This window comes from Dipodomys ordii, unplaced genomic scaffold, assembly GCF_000151885.1.
Source record: "Dipodomys ordii isolate 6190 unplaced genomic scaffold, Dord_2.0 Scaffold114, whole genome shotgun sequence".
In the NCBI taxonomy this organism is placed as follows: domain Eukaryota; kingdom Metazoa; phylum Chordata; class Mammalia; order Rodentia; family Heteromyidae; genus Dipodomys; species Dipodomys ordii.
Window position 1 is genome coordinate 2,870,284 of NW_012267330.1, and position 27,167 is coordinate 2,897,450.

Sequence of the window (27,167 nt, forward strand, 5' to 3'; positions counted from 1 at the left end):
AAAAGTGTTTAATCTAAAAGTTATTAAAACAAAACAAAAAACATAAAAAACCTGGCACCAGTGACTCATGCCTGTAATCATAGCTACTTAGGAAATTGAGATCTGAGGATAGAGGTTGAAAGTCAGCCTGAGGGGACAAATCCATGAGACTCTTATCCCCAATTAACAAGCAAGGCTGAAAGTGGAAGTGTGGCTCACTCAAGTGGTAGAGCACTAGCCTCCAATAAAAAGCCAAACAAAGGTAGTAGGCCCCAAGTTTAAGCCTCAGTATTGGCATGAAAAAAAAAAGAAAGAAAGAAAGTTAAAAAACATAGAATATGAAGACATTTTTCAGAGGATCTCCACTTAAGCAAATTCGTTGAGAGAACAGAGTAAAAGTAGGCATCTCAGGCCTGTGCCTTCTTTTCCTGTATACTTTGTACCTGAGGATTATTCACAGCCCATTAAAAATAAATAAATAAAAGCAAATTGCTTCGGATGATGTTCCAGAAGATCAGAACCCTGACCCAGAGCACAGTGTCAGCCTTCCTTGGTGATTGATGCCACGGTCTGGTTTGCCCATGGCTGCTGTCGAACCAGCGGAGGAGACTCACTCCTTGCAGAGGTAAACCAGATGGGTCACAGGGCATCGGTGGGCAGTGCACAAGACTGGACTTCGCGGTAAGCCATCTGCCTCCTCGCAGAACGGAGTCTGAGGAGGAGAATGATGGTAGCAACCAGGAGAAGAAGTCCCATGATGAAAAGGATGACCAAGGCTGCCTTGGCACCTCTTGGACCCAGATTCTTGCCAAAGAAATAGAGCCCCTCACTGCCAGGTTGTTCTGTGAAAAAGGAAAGGGAAACATCAGACACCTGCCTCTCTTTCAGGAGGGGACGAACACTGAGGCATTTGCACACATTTCATTACCATTGGAGGGCACTGTGGCTGGGTGGGCTCCTCCAGGAGCCTTAGTGGAGTATGGAATTCTGTTGTCTGGGCAAACAGGAAGGTAAAAGTTAAATTTGTTGTTTTATAAACACAGCAGTGATTTTGCCCCATAGGCATCTGCCATCTTTCTCACTGGTCTACTTCATGCCACTGCACATGCATTGTTACCCCTCCACTTTGCTAGCTTCTGCTCACTCACTGAGCGTCGCTGTCCTGAGCTTCACAGACTTTGAAACCTTGCTTCCTATCTCTAAAATGTTAACCATGTCCTCCTTCCGCCTCCTGCCACAGAACCCTGTTTTCTCCATTCCATCACAGCCCATCTCACACTACATTGGATTGCAATTTTGTGTATCTTTCTCTTTTATTTGAGCTCCTTGGGTTTTTTTCTCTCTCATACTTCCTGTTTTCCACAGCTACAGGAAGCTGGGTGCCATCCCCCAGCATCACTGACAGGCAACAGTACCTATGTTCCGGAGCACTGTGTAAGTTGTCTCCATGCCAGCATGGATGTGGTCAGACACATGACAGTGCAGTAGCCATGTCCCTGGGTGATCCGCAAACAGTTCAATAGTTTGGAATGTTCCAGGAAAGAGATCATAGACATCTTCTCTGTAGGATTTATCTATCTGCAATAATTGGAAAAAAATACAACTTGTGGCTCACCACAGGGAAAGAACAAAATAACACACAATACATAGAAGGAATGAAATAATGAAAAGCAGAAACACATAAAAGCAAAGATAGAATGGGAAAAAATAAAAGAAATTCAAAAGCAGGTGTTTGAACAGATCAATAAAATTGAAATATCTGGCTCCTAATGATCCCATTGGGAAACTGTGTAGAATTTCCTCAAAAAAATTAAAAATAAAATGGCAATATGGTCCATGCATACAGTTAGAGAGCCAAAGGAAATTAAGTCAATATATCAAAGAGGCACCTACACCCTCACATTTATTGCAGCACTACTCACAATAGCCAAGAAATGGAAGCAACCTAAATATCCAAGAACTGCTAAATGACAAGGAAATTCCAGTACATCTACATAATGGAACTTATTCTGCCATGAGAAAGGATGCAATCCTGTCATGGATTTCATATTCATGAATGGAACAAGAGATAATTATATGAAATAAGCCAGGCACAGAGAAACATGATTTCATTCATATGTGGAATATGAAAAAGTTGGTCTCACAGAGTAGAAGGGGATTGGGAGTGTAAAGAGGAAAAAAGCATGGAGGAAAATTAATCAGTGGGTAGCAAGTCATAATTAATTACAAGTAAGGAGTGTTTGTGTGTTTATTTCCCAATTGTTGATTCTAGATAATAATGTTCTGGATATTTAAGAAAGCTAGAAGAAAAGATTTTAAAAGTTTTTTTCTTAACCATTAAGAAATGGTAAGGAGGCTGAGATATGAGGATCCTGGTTCAAAGCCAGCCCTGGCAGGAAAGTCCATGAGACTATTATTTCCAATTAACCACCAGAAAACCAGAAGTGGTGCTGTGGCTCAAAGCACTAGCCTTGAACGAAAAAGGTCAGGGCAGCACTCAGGCCCTGAGTTCAAGCCCTATGATGAAAGAAAGAAAGAAAGAAAGAGAGAAAGAAGGAAAGAGAGAGAGAGAGAGGAAGGAAGGAAGGAGAGAGAGAGGAAGAGAGAAAGAAAGAAAAGAAAGTAAAAAGAGACAGAGAGACAGAGACAGTGAGGAAAGAAGGAAGGAAGGAAGGTAGGAAGGAAGGAAGGAAGGAAGGAAGGAAGGTAGGTAGGAAAGGAGGAAGGGAGGGAGGGAAGAAAAGGAAGGGATGGAGGGAGGGAGGGTAAATAAGCCAGGTATCAATTGCCATGACTCTAATTCTAGCTACTCAGAAGCTGAGATCTGAGGATCAAGTTTGGCACCAACACCAGTAGGAAAGTCTATGAGACTAGTACTTCAAATTAACCAGCAAAAAGCCAGAAGTGGAGATGTGTCTCAAATGGTAGCATGTCAGCATCATGTCAGCATCAAGCAAAAAGCTAAGGAACTATGCCTAGACCCTGAGTTCAAGCTCCAGTATAGCCACAAAAAAAAAAAAAAGAAAGAAAAGAAAAGGGGAAGGGGGAGATTGGTAAATGTTTGAGGAAATAGTCATCTCTGCTTTGAACATTATGCAATGCATATGTGAGTAGAATATCACACATACATATTCTTTTTCATGTATCAGTTAAAGTTAAAATTAAAAAGCAATAAAAAGTGGGAATAAAATTTATTTATTTTACCAAGAAAGATTTACGCATGGGAACACATGGAAAGATGCTCAATATTATTAACCATTAGGAAAATATAAATAAATAATAAGATACCACTACAGGTGTTATAGAAATGGCTAAGGAAAAAAATTCAATGCAAACCAAAAGTTACCAAGTACTGAAATAGATATAGATATAGGTTCTCATATATTTCTGTTGGGAATGCACCTCCTCCTCCTCCTCTCCCTCTTCTTCCTCCCTCCTCCTCCTCCTCCCCCTCCCCTTCCTGCCTCCTCCTCCTCCCCCCCCACCCTTTTTCTTTTCTTTTTTTTGTGCTGGTACTGAGACTTGTAGGTTTTTTGCTCAAGGCTGGCACTCTATCACTTGAGCCACAGCTCCACTTCTGGCTTTTTTTGTTAGTTTACTGGAGAAAAAAGTCTTGTGTACATTGCTGGATTTGAACTGTGATCCTTAGATCTCAGCCTCCTTAATATCTAGGATTACAGGCATGAGCCACCAGCACCTGGCTTGATTTTTAAAATGTTAAACATACATTTGCAATATGGTATAGCAATTCTATTCCTACATATTTTCTGAAGGGCTGTGAACATTTATATTCACACAAAAGCATGCACAAATATGTACACTGACTGTAATAACCAACACCGGAAACAATTCAAATGTTCTTTAATGGAAAATATATGAGTGAACCATACTAGTTTATACAATGGACTACTGCCAACTACCATATGGAAAAACCACTGGTTCATATAAGAAGGATGGAGTCAAAGATCAATGTTGAATGAAATGAGCCAAATTCAAGACCTGGCAAGTAGTGATTTCTATGCAACATTCAGAAAAGACGAAACTGTAGAGATTACTTTAATATGTTTTGTACTGTTATAACAGAATGCCTAAGAATGGGTTATTTATAAAGAATAGAGGGTTTTTTCCCCTTATTGTTTTCAAAGCTGAGAGTCCAAAATTAGGGGATTGGTACCTGAGGATGGCCTTTTCACCAACCCGTTCCATGGCAAAAAGCTGGAGAAGAGAACACCCACACAACAACGCAAGACACTAAATTCAGTCTCTAGCACCTGAGCTTTGGAGACCATATTTAAATCCTAGCAGGGAGGGAGAGAGCAGATCAGTGGTTGCCAAGTGCTAAGCGTGGACAGGTAAGTGACACGGGTATGATGGGAGCATCATTTTGGTTGGTATTGATTTAATGAATAAGTTTGTGTTTATGAAAAACAGAATTATACAATAAATATGGTGTATTTTATACAGTCTTAATGTTAACATTTATATATGCATATTTGAACTTGTATATTCTTATAATTTTGAAGTACTGAGCATGGAACCTAAGCACTCTACTCTTTGACCTGCACCTCCTTCTCTTCAGAGTTTTTTATTGTTGTTGATATGGTTTCTTTCTAACTTTGTGTTGGCCTCAAACTCATGTTTTTCCGTCTTCTTCACCATAAAGCTTGTATATGCTAGTTTCTATAACATTTATAAGCTTTTAAATTTATTTCTTAGATGTATACTAAAAAGGCTAATTTCTAAAAAGGCAGCATAGCAATTTAATATGTGAAAGTCTAATTACTGTATTAGCCAATACAGTCAATAAGTGATGGTCCTTTGAAATGAATAGTGGGGTGAAGAATATTAGATACCAGATTATATTTCTGTCGATTCCTGTATATGTGATTCTGTTTTCCACACAGATTACATATGACTATTATTCTCCACTTTCTTTAGATGGCACTGAAAAGTTGAGATGGACAGATTCTTTGGACTTTATCCTTGCAAATCCACTCAGCAGATCAGGGAGGGGCCTGCCAATCAGCTTCCCAGGTAATGCTACTATACCACCAGCACCACCCATTAAAGTACAACTTAATGCCAGGGAGCAAAAGGTCACAGGCAGTGTAGCCCAAGTCTCCAGAGCAAAAGTCAAGAGAAAGTTAGAGGTCAACATTTCTTCTTTCCTGAGTAAAGCCATTCTGTTAACTAATCACGAAGAAAAGACAGGAGAAAGAAAGGGAAAAGGGAAAAAAAAAAGAGAAGATCTGGACATGAAACTAATAAGAAAATTCATCCAAGGTTCAGAGAAGGTATATAAGAAATAATATACACATACATAAAGAAATATCTGCCAGCAAAGGAGTATAATCACATTATTCTGTTCAGTCTCTCTTATAAGGCTCCTGTGAGCATCATTTCTAAGTATCTCTTCTTTCTCGAATGGAAATACATTGAATCTGTACTTCAAAAAGTTTCCTGCAAAGCACTTTCCTTACACTCACCTTGAAAAGAAAGCTCTCAGCATGGTAATGGATGGTGTGTATGTCCACTTCACTTCCTATTCCTAACAAATACCAGTTTGTCATTGTATCTTCATTCATTATGAGACCATGGAGATTTCCAAAAATCTTTCCATTAATGGCTAAGAAGATGAAAACAAAATAACCTCTGGTTAGTGAGAAGACACTACTAAATCCGATTTTCAAAATAGTTCTAGATATGTGTGTGTGTGTGTGTGTGTGTGTGTGTACACCAGTACTGGGGTGGGAACTAAGGGCCTGGGCACTGTCCCTCAGCTTTCTCACACAAGGCTGGTGCTCTATCACTTGAGCCACAGCTCCACTTCTGGCTTTTCAGGGGTTAATTGGAGATAAGAGTCTCTAGTACTGTTCTGCATAGACTAGCTTCAAAGTACAATACTCACAACTCGGCCTCCTGAGTAGTTAAGTATGAACTACTAGCATATAGACAAGTCAAGGTCTTTTAATCACTAATATTTTTATTTACCTGATAAATGGTTAACAATCTCACTCCCACTAACCAATAACCCCACCATGCAAGGTTCAACATTCAGATTACCAGGAAGTCTTTGTACAACACGAGCTAGGAGAGAGAAATCACAGTAGGCTTATTTTCCCCAAGCTGAATGTTGGTTGGCAATCTGTTTATTTGTTATTTTGCATAACCTATTTGGAAAGCAGATTGCAGATTCATTGGTGAGAAACCAGTTTATACCATTCTGTAGACAGTAGAATTCTTTGTAAACTAAGCCACCAAGAATCCAGTATATATCAAACAACACTGAATGAATGATAAGCCATTTCCATAACGTTTCACTTTCAAAATCTCCAAAAACAGATCTTCACACAGGCTGAACCCAGAACTTAAACAGAACCAAAGAAAGATGGTTTTATATGATAGTGACTCATCCCTCCACTTCTACTCCCTCTTTACTCTGTGCATTGTGATGCATCCAAGTAGATGAAAACCATTACAAAAGAGAATACACTAAGAAGTTTTAAGAGGGGGCGCTGGGAAGGTGGCTCAGTGGTAGAGCACTTGCCTTGCATGCCTGAGGCCCTGGGTTTGATTCCTCAGCACCACATAAGCAAAAAGAAAAAAGCCAGAAGTGGCTCTGTGGCTCAAGTGGTAGAGTGCTAGCCTTGAGCTGAAGAACTGAGGGACAGTGCCCAGGCCAGAGTTCAGGCCCCACAACTGGCCCCCCCCAAAAAAAAGAAATTTTTAAGAGGGGATAGCAAAACCAGTAGAGAGAAGAATAACTGAATGAGGAACCAGGCCACAGTATTCTCATTTATATTAACAGCTAGCTCTGTGATCATGGACAAGACTCATCTTCAAAACTAGGTCTTAAGCCAGGAACTGGTGGCACTTGCCTATAATCTTAGCTACTTGGGAGGATGTGACATGAGGATCAAAGTTCAAAGCCAGCCTGGGCAAGAGAATCTGTAAGACTCTTATCTCCAATTAACCACTCAAAATCCAGAAGTGGCTCAAGTGGTAGGGCACTAGCCTTAAGCAAAAAAACTCAGGGAGAGCACCCAGGCCCTGAGTTAAGTTCCTGGATTGGCATGCGTGGACACACACACACACACACACACACACACACACACACACACACACGCAAGTTTTAGTGAAAGATTCTGGAGATGTCTATTTGAACACATTATTCCTTCCAAAATAAAGACAAACTTCCTTAAATTATCCAGAATCAAATAGGAGATAATTGTTAATTCAGTTGGTGGTCTTTCATATTCAAGAGAATGAAACCTAATATATATATATACATATATATATATATATATATATATATTTTTTTTTTTTTTGCCAGTCATGGGACCTAAACTCTGGGGCCTGGGCGCTGTCCCTCAGTTCTTCAGCTCAAGGTTAGTGCTCTACCACTTGAGCCATAGCACCACTTCCAGCTTTTTCTGCTTAGGTGATGCTGAGGAATCGAACCCAGGGCCTCATGCATGCAAGGCAAGCACTCTACCTTCCCAGCCCCTGAAACTTAATTTTTAAATTTGATCAAGCATTAGTTACTTGATTCATACAAAACATATCAATTGCTGGGCACCAGTGACTCATGACTATAGCCTGTAATCCCAGCTACTCAGGAGACTGAGATCTAAGGATCCATGTTCAAAGCCAACCTGGACAACAAAGTCTGTGAGTCTCTTATTTCCTATTATACAGCAAAAAGCCAGAAGAGGAACTATATCTTACATGATAGGCCTGTTCCTTGAACAAAAAAAAAAAGGACAACACCCAGGCCCTGATTCAACTCCTAGCATGTACATGCATATACACATACATATATATACATAAATATAGATAGATGATACAAATATGTGCATATATAATATATATGTAGATATATAATATGGAGATGCAGATGTATAAGTATAGCAAAAAGTAATTATTAAAAAATTACTTCTTAATAGATAAAGTAATTAAAGATCTCTGCAGAGATCTATCAGAGCTAGGTGCCCCTAAACAGCTGGTCCAAAGTCTCAGTGACTTTGCTGTCAGACAACCAATGGCTAGACCGATTCATGTAAAAAGAGAAACTTTAGAGAACTTTCTTGAGTTCAGGGTCCCTGAAAAGGGGAAAAGCTTATAGTACCCAAGGGTTGCCTACATTGCTAGGAATTCCTATGGACCTAGCCCAACAATGAGAATCGCTGAGATACCATGCATTTTGTTGCTTTCTTCAAAATCATCAGTGTGCTTAAAATCTCGTGGGTCTTTATTGAGATACTTCTTAATATTGTCATCCAGATACCAAGATTCATTCTCGTTAAATACCAAGAACAAGAGAGCAAATTCATAATCAACATCACTTCTTCTTCCTTTTTCATTCAATACGCCTTCTCGGCATGTAATCAGAGGACCCATTAAACCACTATATGTATCCTGGAATTTAAAAAGAAAAAGTTGAGTCATGGGTGGGGTTGGGAGGAACAGGGGAGAATAATGCAAGGGATGACATTGATCAAAATATATTGTACTCACAAACTGACGTGGTGAATTCAATCAGCTTTCTACCACTACTCAAAGATAATTTTAAAAATAAAGCTAAAATACGTGAGTAATTAAATATTTAATTTATTTCATTCCATCTATCACCATTCTAGTACTAGAATTTAGAAACTGGTTTCTCTGTAGTCTCTGGTTCAGCCTATCAGTTCATCCTATTGACCACTGTTAGATTAGACTCATCACTCCCATAGCTAGAAGTCTTCAGTGACTGTCCATGGCCTACCGAATACAGTACAAAACTTTGACAGGTCTTAAAGCCCATCCATATGAATCCCAATGAAGTTTCTGACTTAGGTTTCCCTACTACTTTTTATTGGATCCTACACGATAGCTAAAGAGGCCTTTGAATACCTCCCAAACACACTTTCTACTTTTCTTTTCTTATTTTTTTATTGTTACCCTTGCCTTTGTTTTTCTCCTACTTTCCCACTTCCCCCACTTCTCCCCCTCCCCCAAAGTTGTAAAGTTTATTTCCAACATAGTGTCTAGTGAGTCTCATTGTGTCCTTGTTTCAGCATTTTGTTATTCCCCTTCTCCTCCCCAAATTAGATAAATGTATATACAACATGCAGGGCACTAAAATAAAATATACAGTGATAACAGGGAATATTCCATAGGGGGAAGAACATACAAAAGAAACAAAAGAAAATCATATTAATAAATGGGCTAAAGGTTTAAAGAGAGACTTCTCTGAACAGGAAATAGAATGGACAATAGACACATGAAGAAATGCTCAACTTCTCTAGCTATAAAAGAAATGCAAATCAAAACAACATTGAGATTCTACCTTACCCCAGTTAGAATGGCTATAATCAAGAGATCTAATAACAACAGATGCTGGAGAGGATGTGGCCAAAAGGAAGCTTACTGCACTGTTGGTGGGAGTGTAAACTTGTTCAACCACTCTGGAAAGCAGTAGAAAGCTCCCTTAGAACCCAGCAATCCCACTTTTGGGCATTTACCCAAATGATCACAAACAAAAAGCTAGCAGCACAACTATGTTTATCATAGCATTATTCACCATGGCTAAGATATAAAACCAACCTAGATGCCCTCAGTAGATGAATGGATCAAGAGAATGTGGTATATATGTACAATGGAATTCAATGCTTCCATCAAAAAGAATGACACCACCTTTTTTGTTAGGAAATGGAAAGATTTGGAAAAAAATCATACTAAGTGAGTAAGCCAGACCCAAAGAAATATAGGTCCCATGGTTTCTCTCATTTACAATAATTAGTATACATCTATGATAATCTTATCAAATAATGAGCAGAAAAACTCAAAAGCTATATACATATGACCATCTAAGATGATGCTAAGTGAAAGAACCCCAAGACATGGACACAAGCGTTTTAATGTACTTTCTACTTTTCTATTTTCAGCCTTATCCAAAGCCTCCTATAAAACCTTAGACACTATACAATTCATCAAAGTCAGAGTTGTAAGCAATGAAGTGTGCTACTTTCCTCACAGTCATGTGTTTCTTCCAGAGAACAATATTTGCATCTATCATAGTTTTAAATGGCATAATTTGCATATCAGATGAACTTAAACATTTGTTGGAATGCATGAATGAGTAAACATATAAGTTTAAGTTTCCCATAATTATCATTTGTAAATTCATTTCTTCAAGTCACTTGTAAATCTGTCTCCTAAATTCTAGTACTGTCTAGGACAGTAATTCAAGTCAGTTAATACCTAAGACCAGAGTTAAAATGATCTCTCACTTGTGTGTGTGTGTGTGTGTGTGTGTGTGCCCCAGTACTGGAGCTTGAGCTCAGGGCCTAGGGATTGTCCCTTAACTTTTTTGCTCAAGGCTAGCACTCTACTACTTGAAGCACAGCTCTACTTCTGGCTGTTTGGGTGCTTAACTGGAGACAAGAGTCTCAGACTTTCCCACTCAGACTGGCTTTGAACTGCAATCCTCAGATCTCAAGTCACTAGGATTGCAGGCCTGAGCCACTGGTACCAGGCTTAGTCCCTCACTTTTTTAATAATGGGAAATGTTTACATTTCATATCAGCTATGACTTTAACTTGAACTTTGGTTTATGACAGGTAATTAACAATTACACTTGTTTTATATACATGTACCTAACTCTGTCAGGGTGGAATCTTTGCCTTTTATATCTTAGCCTATTTATCATTCAAATAGTTTTGTTATTTCAGTTGCTATGTTTTCTTTTCCTGATCCCTGGTGTCCCTGGTAATCCTTTAAAATTAGATTTTCCACATCCAAAACCATGAACAAATTATATTGTGAAACATTTTTCTTATCTATCCACAGTCTTCTTTTGCTTCAAATTATCTTGTAAGTTTCTGAATGTGTTAATTGAATGAGGTTTTGGTTTGAACGTCCTTAGTTCAAATCAATGGCTAGACAACTCTAAAAAAATTAAAGCATTGTATTGAAAATACTTTTTACTTTTTGGGTCATCCGGTCTCGGTTACACCATAGATGATGTTAATAAATTAGCCTGGCTAGATTTGGCCAGTAGGCTCTAGTTCGAGACCCTACCTCTAAATTCCACCCCCTTTTCATATGCTCCCTAGAGCTGCAATGATGTCAGCAGTTGACTCACAGACACATGACACTGAATACTGTAGTGCTCTCTCCCCCTTACCTTCACAAAGTTTACTGTGGAATAGTAGACCCATGGAATACAATTGGGATCAGAAGGCCCAGGACCTGATCTTTTGGGGACATTCCATCTGTAAGTTTTTATTTCTCCTGAAATCAAAGAAGTAATGAAAGAATTTGTTAGAGTGATTTACTTGAAGAAACACAAGCAGGTCTTCATATACTTTGGTCAATGTATCCATTCATTAGAAATAGTCTAACTTCACATCTTGACTTCTAAAGTTCCATAAGGAAATGGTAAATCTGTCACCCCAGACTCCAGTCTTCTCTCTGGTTTTCTTTTTCTAATGTGAACTATTATGTATTTAGGAAGTGACTATTTGTATTTTATTTTCTGCTATATGTTTTTCTCTTTCTCAAGAGCTATCAATCTTCAGGAGTAAGTCATCAAGTGGCTCAGTGTAGGCCTGTTAGAGGACCCATCAGGAAGTTTTGTAAACTAGCTCTGCTCAAGCCATACACAAGACCAAGTGAAGTCAGAAATATCTTGACTCTCTGATTCAGATACCTATGTTTTAAAAGCCTGGGGATATAGGGTATGAGGAAGGTAAAAATCCAGAATCACAGAGAATCAAGAAACCTAGACTGAACTCTCAGCCCTAGTGTACTTTTAACAAACATTTGACAAGGTACTTAACTTCACTGACATTTAGTTTCCTTGCCTATATACTTGGTTAGCTATCTTGACTATCAGATTGTTGTGAGGGCTAAACAAGACAAATAAATAAATACATGCAATCGTGCTTTGCACTGAAGACAGTAAATAAATAAATGCTGACCCAGGGCCTTGCACAGAGAAGGCACTAATGTATCTAGATTAACAAGCAAAACAATCATATTGCCAAAGTCCTAAATAGGAACTACAATCAACCAATATATCTTCCGAATGATCTCTGTCAAATTCCCACCCAGTCAGAATTAACAAACCTATGGCTAACCATGTGTGCCACAAAGCAAAAGGAATGGGCACGCCTGATTTTGCTCCAGTTTTTATGAATGCATCAGTGGTAGTGATACAGCTATAGGTCTAGTTTGTTTCCACTATGTTTCATGAAAATCCATTGTACCTTGCTGAGAACTGATATTTTTTTTCCTTCAGTTTGAGTAGCTTCAGAAGTGGCACTATTAAAGCAGTAATAATTCATTGTTTGCCCAGCCACCAGCATAATGATACATATAAAGGTGCTCAGTAAATGTTTACAGGATTCTTTAGCAAGAAGGAATTTCACAGGGGCTGCTTCCTTTTCTTATGATGTTTGTTCTCTCCCTTTCTCATGCAAGTAGTTCTTTTATAACTTGCTTGAGTTTCCCAAGCTGTTAGTTCTTTCCTTCTCCCACCAATCTCTGGGGTTTTTCACAAACCTTTCAGTCTTATCAAGAAACATTTTAAGGAATATTTCATGAGTTTGAATAGAAAAAAAAATTCTTCCTTGCACTTTCTAGTTTATTGTCCTGTCTACTCTTGTGACCTTTGGCTCTGAGAGGAGGACTGTCTTCCCACCCTTCCTAGGAAGGTGTAGTAGCTTGTTAGGGTCACTCTAGCCATACCATAACCTTACCAAAGCCTTCACCGATGCCTGGCGGGAAGCTTTTCTCTTCTCATGGTGTTGTCTTTTAAAAAAATAATTTACTTTATTGTTATCATTGAGGTGATGTACAGAGGGTAATGAGTACATTTTCTTTTGTACAGTGTCACTTGTTTCCTCACTCTCTCCCATTCCTTCCCTTTCCCATTCTGTGCCCTCCCCCAACCCTTCCAAAGATATACACTTGAATAAACCAGCCATAAGGAAAAGAAGACAGAATCATCACAAACTAAGAAGTAAAAAAAGTCTTTTGTTTCCATATCTTGGAGTTTGTTTGTTTGTTTGTTTGTTTTGTCAGTTGTGGGTCTTGAACTCTGGGCCTGGGTGGGTACTGTCCATCAGCTCTATCAGCTCAAGGAGAGCACTCTACTGGTGGAGCCACAGCACCACTTCCGGTTTCCTAGAGGTTTATTGGAGATAAGAGTCTCATAGACTTTCCTGCCTGGGCTGGCTTCAAACCCTGATCCTCAAATCTCAGCCTCCTGAGTAGCTAGGATTACAGGTGTGAGCCACCGGCACCCGGCATCTTGGAGATTTTTTGACCATTAAAAATTAGTGACTTAACTGGGAAAGAACACGGGAAGGTGACATTGTCCAAAAAGAAATGTATTCTTTACCTGACTTATGTAACTGTAATCTCTTTGTACATCATCTTTATAATAACAATATAAATTTAATTTAAAATGACTTTATTATTGCTTAATAGTGAAAAATGTAAATTCCCATTAAGACCAGGAAAGGGGTCTCTTAGGCTTTCCAACTTCTCCAGGAAGTCCTCCCAAATGCAAGAGATAGGGAAAGGAAAGAAAAGAGGTATATGATTGAAAAGAATGAAAGCAAACTGTCTTTGTTTGCACATGACATAATCAGTTGTGTATAAAATCTAAGGAACTGGCTACAAATCCTTTCTAGTATTAATAAGCAATCACAGTAAGATAACAGGATGCAAAGTTAATATGCAAAAGCCAATACTTGGTTATATATCAGAAAAAATTGAAATTAAAAGCAGAGTGCTACTTGTATTAGAACCCCTCACCCTAAATAAAATATGTAGATACACATTTAATAAAAGGAGCAAGATATATGAATAAAACTAAAAAATGTGATGAAAAATAAACAAAGAACTATAAATGGATATTCTGTGTTTATGGAGACAAAAATTCAATGATGTCAGATACTTTCCTTCTCAAGTTGATCCATAAGTCAAAGACAATCAATACAAATCTCAACAAATTATTGGTAAATACCAATACACTGATTTTAACCTTTCTTTGTCAGTCTTGGGGCTTGAACTCAGGGCCTAGGCACTGTTCCTGAACTTCTTCGCTCAAGGTTGGTGCTTTATCACTTTAACCCACAGTACCACTTTTAGTTTTCTGGTGGTTAATTGGATATAAGAGTCTCACAGATTTTCCTCCTTGGGCTAGCTTTGAACTGTGATCCTTAGATCTCATCCTCCTGAGTAGCTAGAATTACAGGCATGAGCCATTAACACCTGGCTCTGATTCAAGTTTTATATGGAAAGGTAAAAGACCCAGAATAGCCTATTCAATATTAAAAGTGAAGAACAAAGTAGAACTGGCACTATCAGGGTGGGAGGTGCGGAGAAGTTGATTAGGAGGAAGTAGAAGGAATGTTTGGGTGCTCTATTGTGCAGTAAGGTGACAGTAGTTTCCAATGATGAATTGAATGTTTCAGAATAGTTAAAGAGAAAATTTTGAATATTCTCAACACAAAGAAATGATAAGTACTCAAGGTGACTGTTGTGGTAATTATGCTTCTTTGATCATTAATATTAATATGCATGTTTGCAGGTATCGAAACACATCATATTCTAAAAGTATATATAATTATGATAATCAAAAATAAAATAATAAAAAGAAGATATATAGGAAACAAATTGTAGTACTGACAGAAGAATAGACAACTATATCAATGAAACAGAATAGAGGGCCCCCAAACAGAAATACTCATATATAATTGTTAAATCTTTGTTGAATTAACAAACACCAATCAAGAAAGAAAAGATAGCTGGGTGCTGGTGGCTCACACCTGCAATCCTAGCTACTCAGGAGGCTGAGATCTAAGGATCATTGTTCTAAGCCAGCCTGAGCAGGAAAGTTCATGAGGCTCTTTTTTTGGTACTGGTTCTGGGGCTTGAACTCAGGGCCTAGGCACTGTTCCTGAGATTTTGTGTTCAAGGCTAGTACCCTACCACTTGAGCCACAGCTCCACTTCTGGGGAAAAAAATGATTGGATATAAAAAGTAAGGATGATACAAAAAAATGTTTCATATATCATTTAGGGAATTTCAAGTTAAAATAATGATTTGTTATTATCATACCTGTTAGAATGTCCAAAATCTACAACATCAGATAGTAATGGAGCAACAGGAGCTCTCATTGTACATTGGAATACAAAAATGATACAGTTTCTTCGGACGACAGTTTGACAGTTTCTTTAAAAAAATAATAAAACTACATACATTCTTAATAATAGTTTCAGTAGTTGTATTTGTTAGCATTTACCCCAAAGAGATGAAATTTTATTTTCATATTAAAATCTGCCTGCAGATGTTTACACTAGCTATGTTTGTAATTGCCAATTTTGGAAGCAACAAAGATGTCCTTTTTGTAGGTGAGTATATGAAGTGTGACACATCCATACAATGGCATATTATTTGGTACTAAGGAGTGAACTATCCAATCATGAAAAATATGGAGGAAACTCAAATGTATATCATTGTATGAAAGGAGCTCTTCTGAAAAGTCTAATTCTAAGTACAGGACATCCTTGAAAAGGCCAAACCAAGGAGTCAGTATATAGATCTGTAGTCACTTAGGACGAAGGGAGAAGGTAGGGGTAATAGACAGGGTATAAATTTTAGGACAGTGGAATTATTCTGTGTAATGCAATGGTGTATAACAAATGTTTCACTCTAGTTAGGGAAAATACTGTTAGTGGTGGGATGCCATGCATGGGTGAGAAAGAAGGTATATGGGAACTCTCTGTACCTCTGCTCAGCTTACCTATGAACCTTAAGTACACTGAAAAATAAAGCTTGTTGATTGTTGATTTTTAAAAAGCATAACAAGTTCTAACTCATTAAAAAATTACCTAATTAATTCTTTCCTTAATTCTTCTAGTCAACTAATTAGCCATCACAGATTTTCCTTCTCTGCTACTTTTATAAACAGTCCTATAGATTTTTTAAAAATTCTTCATCCCTTAGAATTTTATCATGTGTAATCTGCATTATTCTGAAATGATTCAGTCTTATCTTTTATCTTTTCCAACCCAACTTATTTTAATCACCTTAAGGCAAATGTGTGGATAAGAACATAACAATTGCGTATTTCATCAATTATAAGATGCAACATTTTCCTATCATTATTTAACATCTAATGCACACATTGTTTTAACTGACAGCATGTTTTTTCTTTTTTTAGTAACAAATACTATAATGATACATATTAAAATAAATGGTGCTGGAATCAATAAAATGTTAGTATCTTCCTTGCCAAATTGGTGTAAGGATAAATAAGAGTTTTATGTCTTCTTTGCTTTGTTTTAAATGCAAAGTATAGAACCTACCACAAGGTTACTGTTCAGTGTGTGTTGGCCATTGTTATTTCTTCTAACTCTATGAAGTCCCTAATGGAACCCTAGAAATTTCTTAAAGACTTAGTTATTGGAGGAATGATTTTCTCATACCAGGGTGACTGGGGAATGATGAAATACACTTAGGGTTCTCTAAGACTGATTAAAGATCAAAAAAAGAAAAGAAAGTATGGTCCCCATTAGAATGGAGCAGACAAGATGCATAGCTAGTAAAAATCTCCCATTCTGTGGGCTTTTTATTTATCTTGCTTGCTATGTCCTTTGCCATGCAGAAACTTCAGTTTGATGCAATCCCATTTATCCAGTCTTTCTTTGATTTGTTGTGATTCTGGATCTTTACTTAGGAAGTTTCAATTTGTGCTTAGGGGCCGCAGTGTTTATCTTAGCCCTTCCTGTAATATTTCTATGGTATCTGGCCTTATATTAAGGTCTTTGATCTATTTAGAATTGATTCTAGTGCATTGTGATATACATAGATCTAGCTTCAGTTTTCTGCATGTGTATAGCCAATTCTGCCAGCACCACTGGTTGAAGAGGTTGCCTTTCTCCAATCCTGTGATTTTTGCCTCCCTTGTCAAATATTAGGTGGCTATAGGTCTGTGGGTTTATTTGTGGATTTTCTATTCTGTTCCATTGGTCCTTGGATATATTCTTGTGCCAGTATCAAGATGTTGAGACTTCTTAGAAGAAGTAAAAATGGCCAATAGACACATGAAGAAATGTTCAACATCTCTGTCCATAAAAAAATTGCAAATCAAGACAACATTGAGATTCCACATATAATCAAGAAAACTAATAACAGATGTTGGCGGAAATGTGGCCAAAAGGGAGTGCTAGTACATTGTTGGTGGGAATGTAAACTTGTTTAATCACTCTGGAAAGCAGTATGGAGGTTCCTCAAAAGACTAAACATAAAGCTTCCCTATGACCCAGAAATTCCACTCCTGGGTATTTACCCAAAAGATCACAAATAAGGCCATATTAAAGCTACCAGCACAACCATGTTCATTGCAGCATTGTTTTCCATAGTCAAGATATGGAATCAGATGCCCCTCTATGGATGAATGGATCAAGAAAATGTGGTATATGCACACAGTGCAAATCTACTCACTATCAGAAAGAATATTATACCAGTCATAAGAAAATGGAAATAATTGGAAAAAATTATATTAAGTAAAGTAAGCTAGACCCAAAGAAACATAGGTTGCATGGTTTCCCTTATTTGTTGTAACTAAAAAGTGCCTGAAAATCTACATGAAAACACATTGGATGGTAAAAGACAAAAATAATACACTTGGACATGATAAATCATACATGACTCTAGACATTCACACAGTGAAACCAAAAGAGGGTATTCTTGGGAAAGGATCACAAAGGTCAATAGCTATGGGCATATGATCCTATAAAATAATGTTTACCAAAATGAACTCTAAGAAATGAAAACAAGAAGTCTTATGTTACTTTGCTTCTTGGCTTTTTTCCCCCTCCTTTGTCACTGTTTTTTGTTTCTGTACTTTTGTCTTTTATGTAAGTTTATCTGTTGGAAGAGGGCAAGAAGGAGGACTGAAATGGTGGGATAAAGGGTAAACAAATACAGCAGTGATACTCACTAGACATTATGTTGAAAATAACCATACAACTTGTGGGGGAGGGAGATAAGGAAGAAAAAATTGGAAGAAAACTAGGAAAAAGGTGACCCTGTTCAAAAAGTACTCATTACCTGGCTTACATAATTGTAATACCTCTGTACACCACCTTTACAATAACAATATAAAGAAGGAAAGAAGGAAGGAAGGAAGGAAGGAAGGAAGGAAGGAAGGAAGGAAGGAAGGAAGGAAGGAAAGAAAGAAAGAAAGAAATATAGAAAGAAAGAAAGAAGGGAGAGAGCGAGGGAGGGAGGGAGGGAGGGAAGGAAGGAAGGAAAGAAGGAAGGAAGGAAGAAAGAAAGAAAGAAAGAAAGAAAGAAAGAAAGAAAAGGCTGACCTCTGGAATAACTGACCTGGCTTTGTAACAGGCACTTGGAGTTGCTTCCCGCTGTCTGTGTCCTCCACACCCTGGGCAGAGATGGAGTAAGGCCGGCTTGCTTTGTTCTTAAATATGATCAGGATGGAGTCACCCACCTCAGCATGAATCATTGGTCCTAAAGGCAGATCACGGGCCTGTGTGCATTACTGTTGTTCTTTCCAATATCAGTGTAGTTTAAACATAAGTAGCATTTAGCAGAATAAAATAAAGTTTAGTTTAGCATTGGTGCGCATCCTTTGGAGGACAATATTGTATTGTATTTTGTAAATATCATACAGTGTTTAGTAATAGGATCAAGCTGAGTTGCTTTTCTGCTTCCTTCGCTTATTGGAAGGACTTGGGTGAGCCATGTAATCTGACACATCTATACTTTTCTCACAGAATTGTGGCAAGGATAGGGCTGGGAAGTTGGCTCTCAGTGGTAGAGCGCTTGCCTTGCATGCATGAGGCCCTGGGTTCAATTCCTCAGCACCACATAAGCAAAAAGAAAAAAGCCGGAAGTGATGCTGTGGCTCAAGTGGTAGAGTGCTAGCCTTGAGCTGAAGAGCTGAGGGACAGTGCCCAGGCCCAGAGTTCAGGCCCCACGACCGGACCCCCCCCCCAAAAAAAAAAGAATTGTGGCAAGGATAAAAAAAAAAGCAATCTTTGTAAAGTGCTTATTTCAGGGCATTCTGAAATATACTATATGATATATGGTTAACTTTTTGCTACTATTGGACAATAAGAAAAGTCATATGAACATGATGTTCACATTGTGCTGTAATTTCCTGTGTATAAACCTTTAGTAAGTATGAAATTGCTTAGTATCTGGTAAATGGATATAATGATGTAATAATGATCCCAGGAAATAATTTTATTAAAAGGTTTTGAAATGTAAAATTGAACTAAAAATACTTATATATTGAGTTATGAGCAACACACCGATTTCATTACTGCACGTTGAATGCTTTATGTTAGATATGTAGAAACATTGATGAAACATACTCTAGGCCCTTATTTGTGTCTGAATGAGGCATAGCTTCATGGGGAATGGGCTCCCATTTTAAAAGTACTTTAGACCTGATCCCTATGGCTTTTTGGTTGGCATTTCATGTATTCTACATTCATAGAGACACTCACAGTTGGTGATGTGGCAACATTTATCCATTCTTCACTAATCCAAACCACCATTTTTGTTATACTTTTCTGAGAAACACCACTAAAGGTACCAAGAAATATAAAATTTGTTGAAATGTTTTCATATTCAGAAGAAAACTTTTATCCTAAACCAGGCAGTTTCTGAAAAGCATTTTTTAATGATAAGACTTAAAAAGCACTGGAGGCATTGCTCAGCAGTAGAGTATCTGTCTAGTAAGCATGATGCACTGAGTTCAAGTCCTAGGACCATCTCCACCCCAAATTTTAAACAGTTAATGTGGACGTGTGGGTGTGTGAATTTGCATCTAATAAAGTATTTATTCACATTGCTTCCTAAACTACATATACCTTATTATACTGATAAGTAAGAATGAATACTTTCTGTATTACAGTGTAACTGAACACAAGAAATGGTGCTGAGTAGCCGTGAGCCTTATATGGGCTCTCAAGCTATTTTAGAAGCCCAGGTGTCTCCTTGTGCTACAGACAATAAGTGTACAGGCCTCACACTCCCCTGGCTGAAGGCTGCTCAGATGCCACTGATGAAGTCACTTGCTGCTCTCATTTCACTGAGTAGGACAAATGAAGGAGATTTGGGACTGTGCCCAGCCCCTTGTCAAGACCAACACCTTTCCTCCAGAGTTCTGTAGACACCATGGCTCAAATGCATGACTCATTTGGTGAGACAAACAAGCTTGCAGGTCAAATGTTAATAGAGCCTGGAGGTCTGGAGGAAGGTGGGTGGAGCATTTCATAGTTTTTCAAGCTGAGAGTCAGCTTGATACTTAATATTGATATGGATAATGTAAAGCTATACTGATTATATAAGTTACCTCATGCATTCAGAAGCAGAAAAAGCAGTATTAGACAGACCAAGTCAATGCTGAGTTTTTGGGGTCAGTTCCTCTGGAACTGAGACCAGACTTTTAGTTTTGGCACTCATTCCACATCTGAGTTTTCTGTTTTACCCTACTTCTTTTATATCATGTGGAAAATACAGCACTGTGCGTGAAGAGTCCAGAACCTTAGAGAAGTCATGCAAATATTTTACCAGATTCTCTGTGACAATCAATTGTTTCAAATGAAAATATTCAGTTGTCTCATTTCATTGATTAGAACCAAACCAGGGCTGTGTGGCAGTACACCTAGTCCCCTCAACAGAATCAACACTTGTCCTTCAGAGCTCAAGGAGCTCAAGGAGTGTCAGGCTCTTGGGGATGTAGATTCCTGACTATGTGTCCTCTGTTATATTTCTACAAGTATTCTTTGTGTGACCCAAGTTCATATTACACTCCCTAATGATGGCAGAGCAAGAACATATTACACACAGATGAATAAAGTCATGTTACTTTGTCCCTCCTGTCTCACAGAAGTGTGTGTGTGTGTGTGTGTGTGTGTGTGTGTATACTCCTGCTTGGGGCTAATGCTACACACTGAAATCTGCCATACCCAGGAGTTCTAAGTGTTCCTCTCGAGGTGGCCGGGCTTTGATCTCCACAAATTCTCCATTGGTGTACTCCCTGTAAACCACCTTCTTGTACTGAGAACCAATCCAGTTTTCAGTGTGGTTCATAAATATATCTCCATGTCTGCAAACAGAAGCAGCAGAAATTTAGGTTGTCAGAAGGGAGACAAACTTCAAGTATTTCTGAGGAATTTGGGGAGAATTCAGAGTAAAGATCCCGAAACCTGGCTATAATCAGGGTCTCCCTACAGAGCTGGACATTTGCACCTTTCTTGGGGAGTAGGGGCAGGAATTGTTTCTGTTAAGGGAAACCCATGGCCCACTCTTACAATTGCTCTCAAGAATAATTATGCTGACTGCTGGTGGCTCATGCCTATAATCCTAGCTACTCAGGAGACTGAGATCTGAGGATCATGGTTGAAAGTCAGCCTGGGCAGGAAAGTCCATGAGATTCTCATCTCCAATAAACTATTCAGAAAAAAGCCAGAAGTGGTGCTGTGTGGCTCAAGTGGTAGAGCGCTAGCCTTGAGCATAAAGAGGCTCAGGGACAGCTCCCAAGCATGTAGGTTAGCTTAAAGACATTTTATTTAACGTATGATGATGACAACTCATTAATATTAAACTCACAGCCAACAGCAGTATAATTCATTCTGTGTGAACATATTTTCTCTGTAGGGCACATCCCAATCCTGTGATGCTTGCAAATGCAAATATGAGACAGGGCGTCAGTACTACTTCTGAAATGGGAAGTGGCATTTGAAACAGTGAACAAAATAAAGCACACACATGTAAAACTATGACACTAAATAGACTTTAAAAAGGATGCTTATTTTTGTGACTGTAACTCTTCTTAGTTGGCTTTTTTGCTCCATGCTGTGTTCTACCACTTGAGCCACAACTCCATTACTGGCTTTTTGCTGGTTAATTAGAGATAAGAATTCCAAGGACTTTTTCCCCCAGCCAGGCTTCATCAAACCTCAATCCTCAGATCTAAGCCTCTTGAGTAGCTAAGATGATAGGTGTGAGCCACAGATGCTCAGCTAAATGGACCCTTGGTTTACATTTGACAAGAAGACAGACAGACATTTTATTTCACCTTATCAGTCCACTTTAGGTTTTCTTATCATTTTAAAGATCTTCAAATGACCGCAAAAGAGCCAAAGGTTACAATAAATTACAGGTTACAATAACTTGCAGGTTACAAATAAGTTTTGGAAAAAGAAAAATCTATCCATTTTATCTCCAAATTATGGCATATCTCTAATCTTTCTGCTTCTTCTTGTCTCTCCTCCTCCATACTCCTTCATCAGAGCTTTGCATAATGCCTAGAACATACACCTCTGATCTAGACTGTATACTTTAGAAAGGAAGAGACTTTTCTTCTACTTTTGTTTTCCAAGGAGCTCTGTTAATACTTGTGGTTTTGACCAACATAGACCTTGGAGTCAGCTGTTTCCCAGCATTATTTCTCTATGGATATGCAGGTGTCTTTATGGTATCCTGGCTTGTGATGTTCTGGGTAGATGTCTAGCAATGGGTTAGGAGTATATTAAAAGCTAATTACTCTCTTTGACATAATCTCATCTGCATGGAATTTTTGAAAGTTAGTTGCATTGGTCAAGCACATTGTAAGGATCAAACTACATATGATTTGTAAAACTCTGAGCAAATGCCTCATAAGAGTTGTACAATAGATGATGATTATTATGGAGAAACCCATGGTAATATGGTTCAACTATACACATGCCACTCCACAAACTCAGCAATATGAAATATAACTCTGCCTGCAGCAACTTATTTTTTTTTCAAATTTGCTCTCACATAGTTGAGTACCCATGGCTGGTGCCTGTAATCCTAGCTACTCAAGAGGCTAAGATCTAAGGGTTATGGTTCAAAGCCAGCCTGGGCAGAAAAGTCTGTGAGATTCTTATTCCCAATTAACCAGCAAAATGCCAGATGTGGAGCTGTGGCTCAAAAAGCCAAGGGAGAGAGCCCTAAGCCTGAGTTTAAGCCTTGGTATTGGCACACACACACACACACACACACACACACACACACAGAATTGTCTCCTAGAGTTGTGGAGATGAATCTATTTGCTACCTATCTAGGGTCCTGAAGCCTTCCCAGATACTCTTAACAACCTAAAGTTATGATAGAGGCCTGTGCTGATAAGGACAATGTCTCATAAGCATCAAACCATTGTCATTGACATCAAATCAAGAGTCGTTCAAATCCCTAACATGTGCTCCCATGGAATTGGGGCAAAGGGCAGATGCACTCCACTGGGTGTGGGGAGGTATTTGTCCCTGGATTCCTATCTACAGAGAGATTGCAGATGCACTACTGGACATGAAACCATTTCAGTGCTATACTGAAATTTTTTTCTACAGAATTTGGTGAACTTTGAACTTGGAAACATGTCCTTATCCCTCTTATATTTATTAATGTTGCAGGAGGGGCATGGTTATGGAACTTGCTCCTTATCTCCACCAGCATTCTCTATTTTCTAGTGTCATTTGGGACAGAGTCCCAGAGCCTGGAACTAGCTAGACCTGCCTGATCATTCAGAAGTAAGGGGCTTCAAACAGAAGTAAGAATGAGTCACTGAAAGTGGTATCTTTCACACACTTGCATATACATGAAAAAACTTTGTACAATTATTTATTTGTACAATAATTTATTTGGCTGATTAATAATGTAATCATTTTATAGAAAGTCAAATTAGCATTCACTTCCTTTTCTACTGCTTTAGTATCAATTTTTGCTTATCCTGGCAGCATCGGGTTTCCAAAAGAAAGGTGTCTAGATTAACAAACTGATTTAAATCCTTCTGTTCTAAAGACAGTCTTCAAAATAGTTAATTTTGGTGTTTCTTTTTCTTTTCTTTTCTTTCTTTCCCATTTATCAATTGGGTGGCACTGTTAGGCTCTCTCTTTCCCAGGAAGAGAAAAAAACTCACAACAAAGGCCAGTAAGAAAAGGAAAAAAAGTGTCCACACGCAGAGTTGTTTGTGTGTTTTCCAGTCTTAGAGGGTTTCGTGAGGAGGAGGAAGAGAGTACAGGCTGAACCCAGCCCTGGCTCAAAGTGTATGAGACCCCACTTCTACAGAAATGCATGATGGTGTGTTCCTGTTATCCCAGCTACAGGGAGATAAATAGGAGTATTGAAGTACAAGTCAGCCTGAGCTGACTCTATCTTAAAAATATACACGGCAAAAGTGCTAGATGCATGGCTCAAGTACAGAGCGCCTCCCTTGTAAGTTGTAAGCCCTCCCCAAAGTTAAAAAAGCAGACAAAAGGGTGACACTGTTCAAAAGAAATGTACTGTAACCCCTCTGTACATCACCTCTGCAATAAAAAGAAAACAGGAACTGGAGAACTACAATGTGATGTGCTGCTGAGACAATAAAACATGGATTTGCCTCCTCAAAAGGTTTCTGTTCAATTCCAAGTCTACCAAAGGCTAGTTAGACGACTTTACTCCTGGCTCCCAGGTTTCCTCATCTGAACCTCAGGACAGTGGTGAGTCACAGAGTGGAGGGTTCTACCTCTGGAGGAGGAGGCCTGCAGTCTGCTTCTGACCTTGTCCCTAAGTCCGGAAGGACTGGCTCCCTGGACTCCAGGAGAGGGCAGTGGAGGCCCAGCACTCAGCCTACATGGGGCTCCAGCATTGCTCATTCCTTGGCATGTAGCCCGGGTTCTGAACCTTTCAAAGGAAGGTGGGTGGGTCTTGCAGACTTTCCGGGTACAGACACTGAGGGACAGCTTGGTTCGCACCCCAGGTCAGGGATCTCTTCTGAGACCATGGCCCCTGCCTCACTCCCTTCATGCATCTGTATCTGGATCGTCTCTCCGCTCTCTCTCCCAGAGACCTCCACTCCCCCTCTCCCTCCCAGCTTCCCGGGCACCGAGGACTCGCTTCTTCCCCTGGGCCTTTCCCCTCATCCTCACTTGAAGACATCTGTCCATCTGCCCCACGGCAGAGTCCATCTGTCCATCTGCCCCACGGCAGATCAGTCATCACCGAGGAAGCGCAGAAGCGGCCTCGGGTGGCCACCTGTCCCTGTCCAGTGGAGGACGGGGGTGGGGCAGCCCTGAGCTTCTGCACGCGCGAGGAAAAGCCTCCACCTGTCAGAGCTGTGCAGAGAAAACCCCGCACATTTGTTTTCATGTTTCCAGAAGTGAGCATGCGCATTCCCACCGAAGAGCTTGGCGGCTTCGCCTTTGGTACCTTTCCCCTCCTGCGTCCAAGTGCTGCTTTTCGAACTCCCAGTTTTTGTTAGGGGCATAATCCCATTCTACCTCTTCAGCGGCGATGAAAAAGGTTCTTAGCATCCCGTAGGGCGGCTCGGGAGGGTCCCTGTGGCCACAGCTGCTGACCTCGTAGATCTGACTCATGCCTCGGGCGAAGTGGTGCAAGGTGGAGCAGAACACCTTGAAAACCCCTGGAAGAGAACGGACAGCCCAAGGTGAGCAGAACACCTTCAAAACCCCTGGAAGAGAACAGACAGCCCAAGGTGAGCAGAACACCTTTAAAACCCCTGGAAGAGAACGGACAGCCCAAGGTGAGCAGACACCTTCAAAACCCCTGGAAGAGAACGGGCAGCCTTGTGCATGGTGTTCGCGTTACTGCCGGCCATGGAGTAGACGGCTGCTTTACCAAACCTACATAACTTATTTCCAAATCAACAACAAAGCTGGGTTGACTTTTAAAACATTGGGTTTTAAATACTTTCAAATCCGACCCCAATGGAAAGAAATTGTTTTTAATAGATTTACTTCAGAATAAAAATAATTTTAAATTTATTTGGGAAAAAATAAACCCTACAAATTTTTACCAAGAAATGACTTCTCAGGATTGTCCTTATTATACACACCCACTAAAAATGGTCACTTCTGAAGATATGACCATTTCAGCCTGTCCTAGTTTAAAAAGAACTAATTAATCTAGACAAAGTTCTGAAGTCATAGAAGATTGCTACCAAGGGATTTCATAAATTATTGTGAACAATAAGTGTGAAGTCTTATTTTTATTATTATTAAAACATGAACTACCTCATTAAGGTCTTGAGGAGTCTCATATCTAAAGCTTGTTCTACATTATGCCAAATAAAAAGCAACAAGATTTCCGTGCATAATTCTAGTAAATCACCCCACCTGAAATTAGATGTGATTTGTTAGAATTATGCAGAGAAAACATTAACTGTATTTTCAATGGAATTTTCTAAAAGAATTGACATCAGATAGATACATCATAACTAAACTCACTATAAAAACACATGTAACAAAATTAAGAAATTATTGGATCAACAAATCTTCCCTTTCTCTAATAGACTGTTTTAGAATCACATAATTGGCGTGCCCATCAGTAACTATCAGCACTTCCTAAAGAACTTTAATTTTTCTGCACATGAAACTGTTGTCTAATTATTTTCAAATTCCCTCTCTGACGAGAAAAAACAGTTGATTCAGTAGATATTTAAGTGCCCCTTGAACAAGAGCCTCAAAAAGCATAATAAATATAAGGTTGATTCTTCTTAAAAATGTGGGCCAGGGTCTTGTGAAACTACAAAGAAAGCATGTTTGGAAAGGTCTTCCTTTGTGCAAGCTTTTTTCAGGCAGCTCATGATGTATTTGTCCATTATTGTTTTTCAACAGTTAAGGAAGTATTTTCTCAAAGATCAAGAAGAAATGTGTGAGTTTCAGCCACTGTCTGCTCTACTTTGTGTGTGTGTGTGGGGGGGGGGTTACTGGGGCTTGAACTCAGGGCCTGGGTGCTGTCCCTTTATTTTTTTCACTCAAGGCTAGCACTCTGCTAGTGGAGCCACAGTTCCACTTCTGGGTTTTTAGTGGTTAAGTGGTAATAAAGAGTCTCATAGACTTTTCCTGCCAGTGCTACTTTTGAACCATAGTACTCAGATCTCAACCTCCTGAGTAACTAGAATTATAGGCAGGAGCTGCTGGTAACTAGGTCTACACACTTTTTGAACACTTTTCTCAGCTTCTAAATAAGGGACAAGAATAGCTAAAAATGATTAAGCTTTTCAGTATTCACAAATCTGTGTTTACCACCAAACATAAACCAGAAACTTTTGTTATGAGGCTCCTTAGAAGCTGTGAGACTGTCATGGTTCCACACTAGAAAAGTAGCTAGATCTCTAAAATTAT

The 27,167-nt window shown here is 39.0% G+C and overlaps 1 protein-coding gene across 1 annotated transcript in view; it reads right to left on the reverse strand.

Annotated features, from left to right (window-relative positions):
* Positions 1–295: 295 nt before the first annotated feature.
* The window catches only part of Hephl1 (hephaestin-like 1), an 80,872-nt gene continuing 54,000 nt past the window's right edge, over positions 296–27,167 (reverse strand). Inside the window, exons 12-20 of the mRNA XM_013028826.1 lie at positions 25,231–25,444; positions 20,985–21,124; positions 18,373–18,513; positions 11,150–11,256; positions 8,175–8,397; positions 5,466–5,605; positions 1,395–1,557; positions 908–973; positions 296–821 (exon numbers count right to left, since the gene is read on the reverse strand). Of these exons, the coding sequence (XP_012884280.1) occupies positions 619–821; positions 908–973; positions 1,395–1,557; positions 5,466–5,605; positions 8,175–8,397; positions 11,150–11,256; positions 18,373–18,513; positions 20,985–21,124; positions 25,231–25,444 (1,397 nt within the window). The 3' untranslated portion in view covers positions 296–618. The remainder of the gene's footprint in view (positions 822–907; positions 974–1,394; positions 1,558–5,465; positions 5,606–8,174; positions 8,398–11,149; positions 11,257–18,372; positions 18,514–20,984; positions 21,125–25,230; positions 25,445–27,167) is intronic.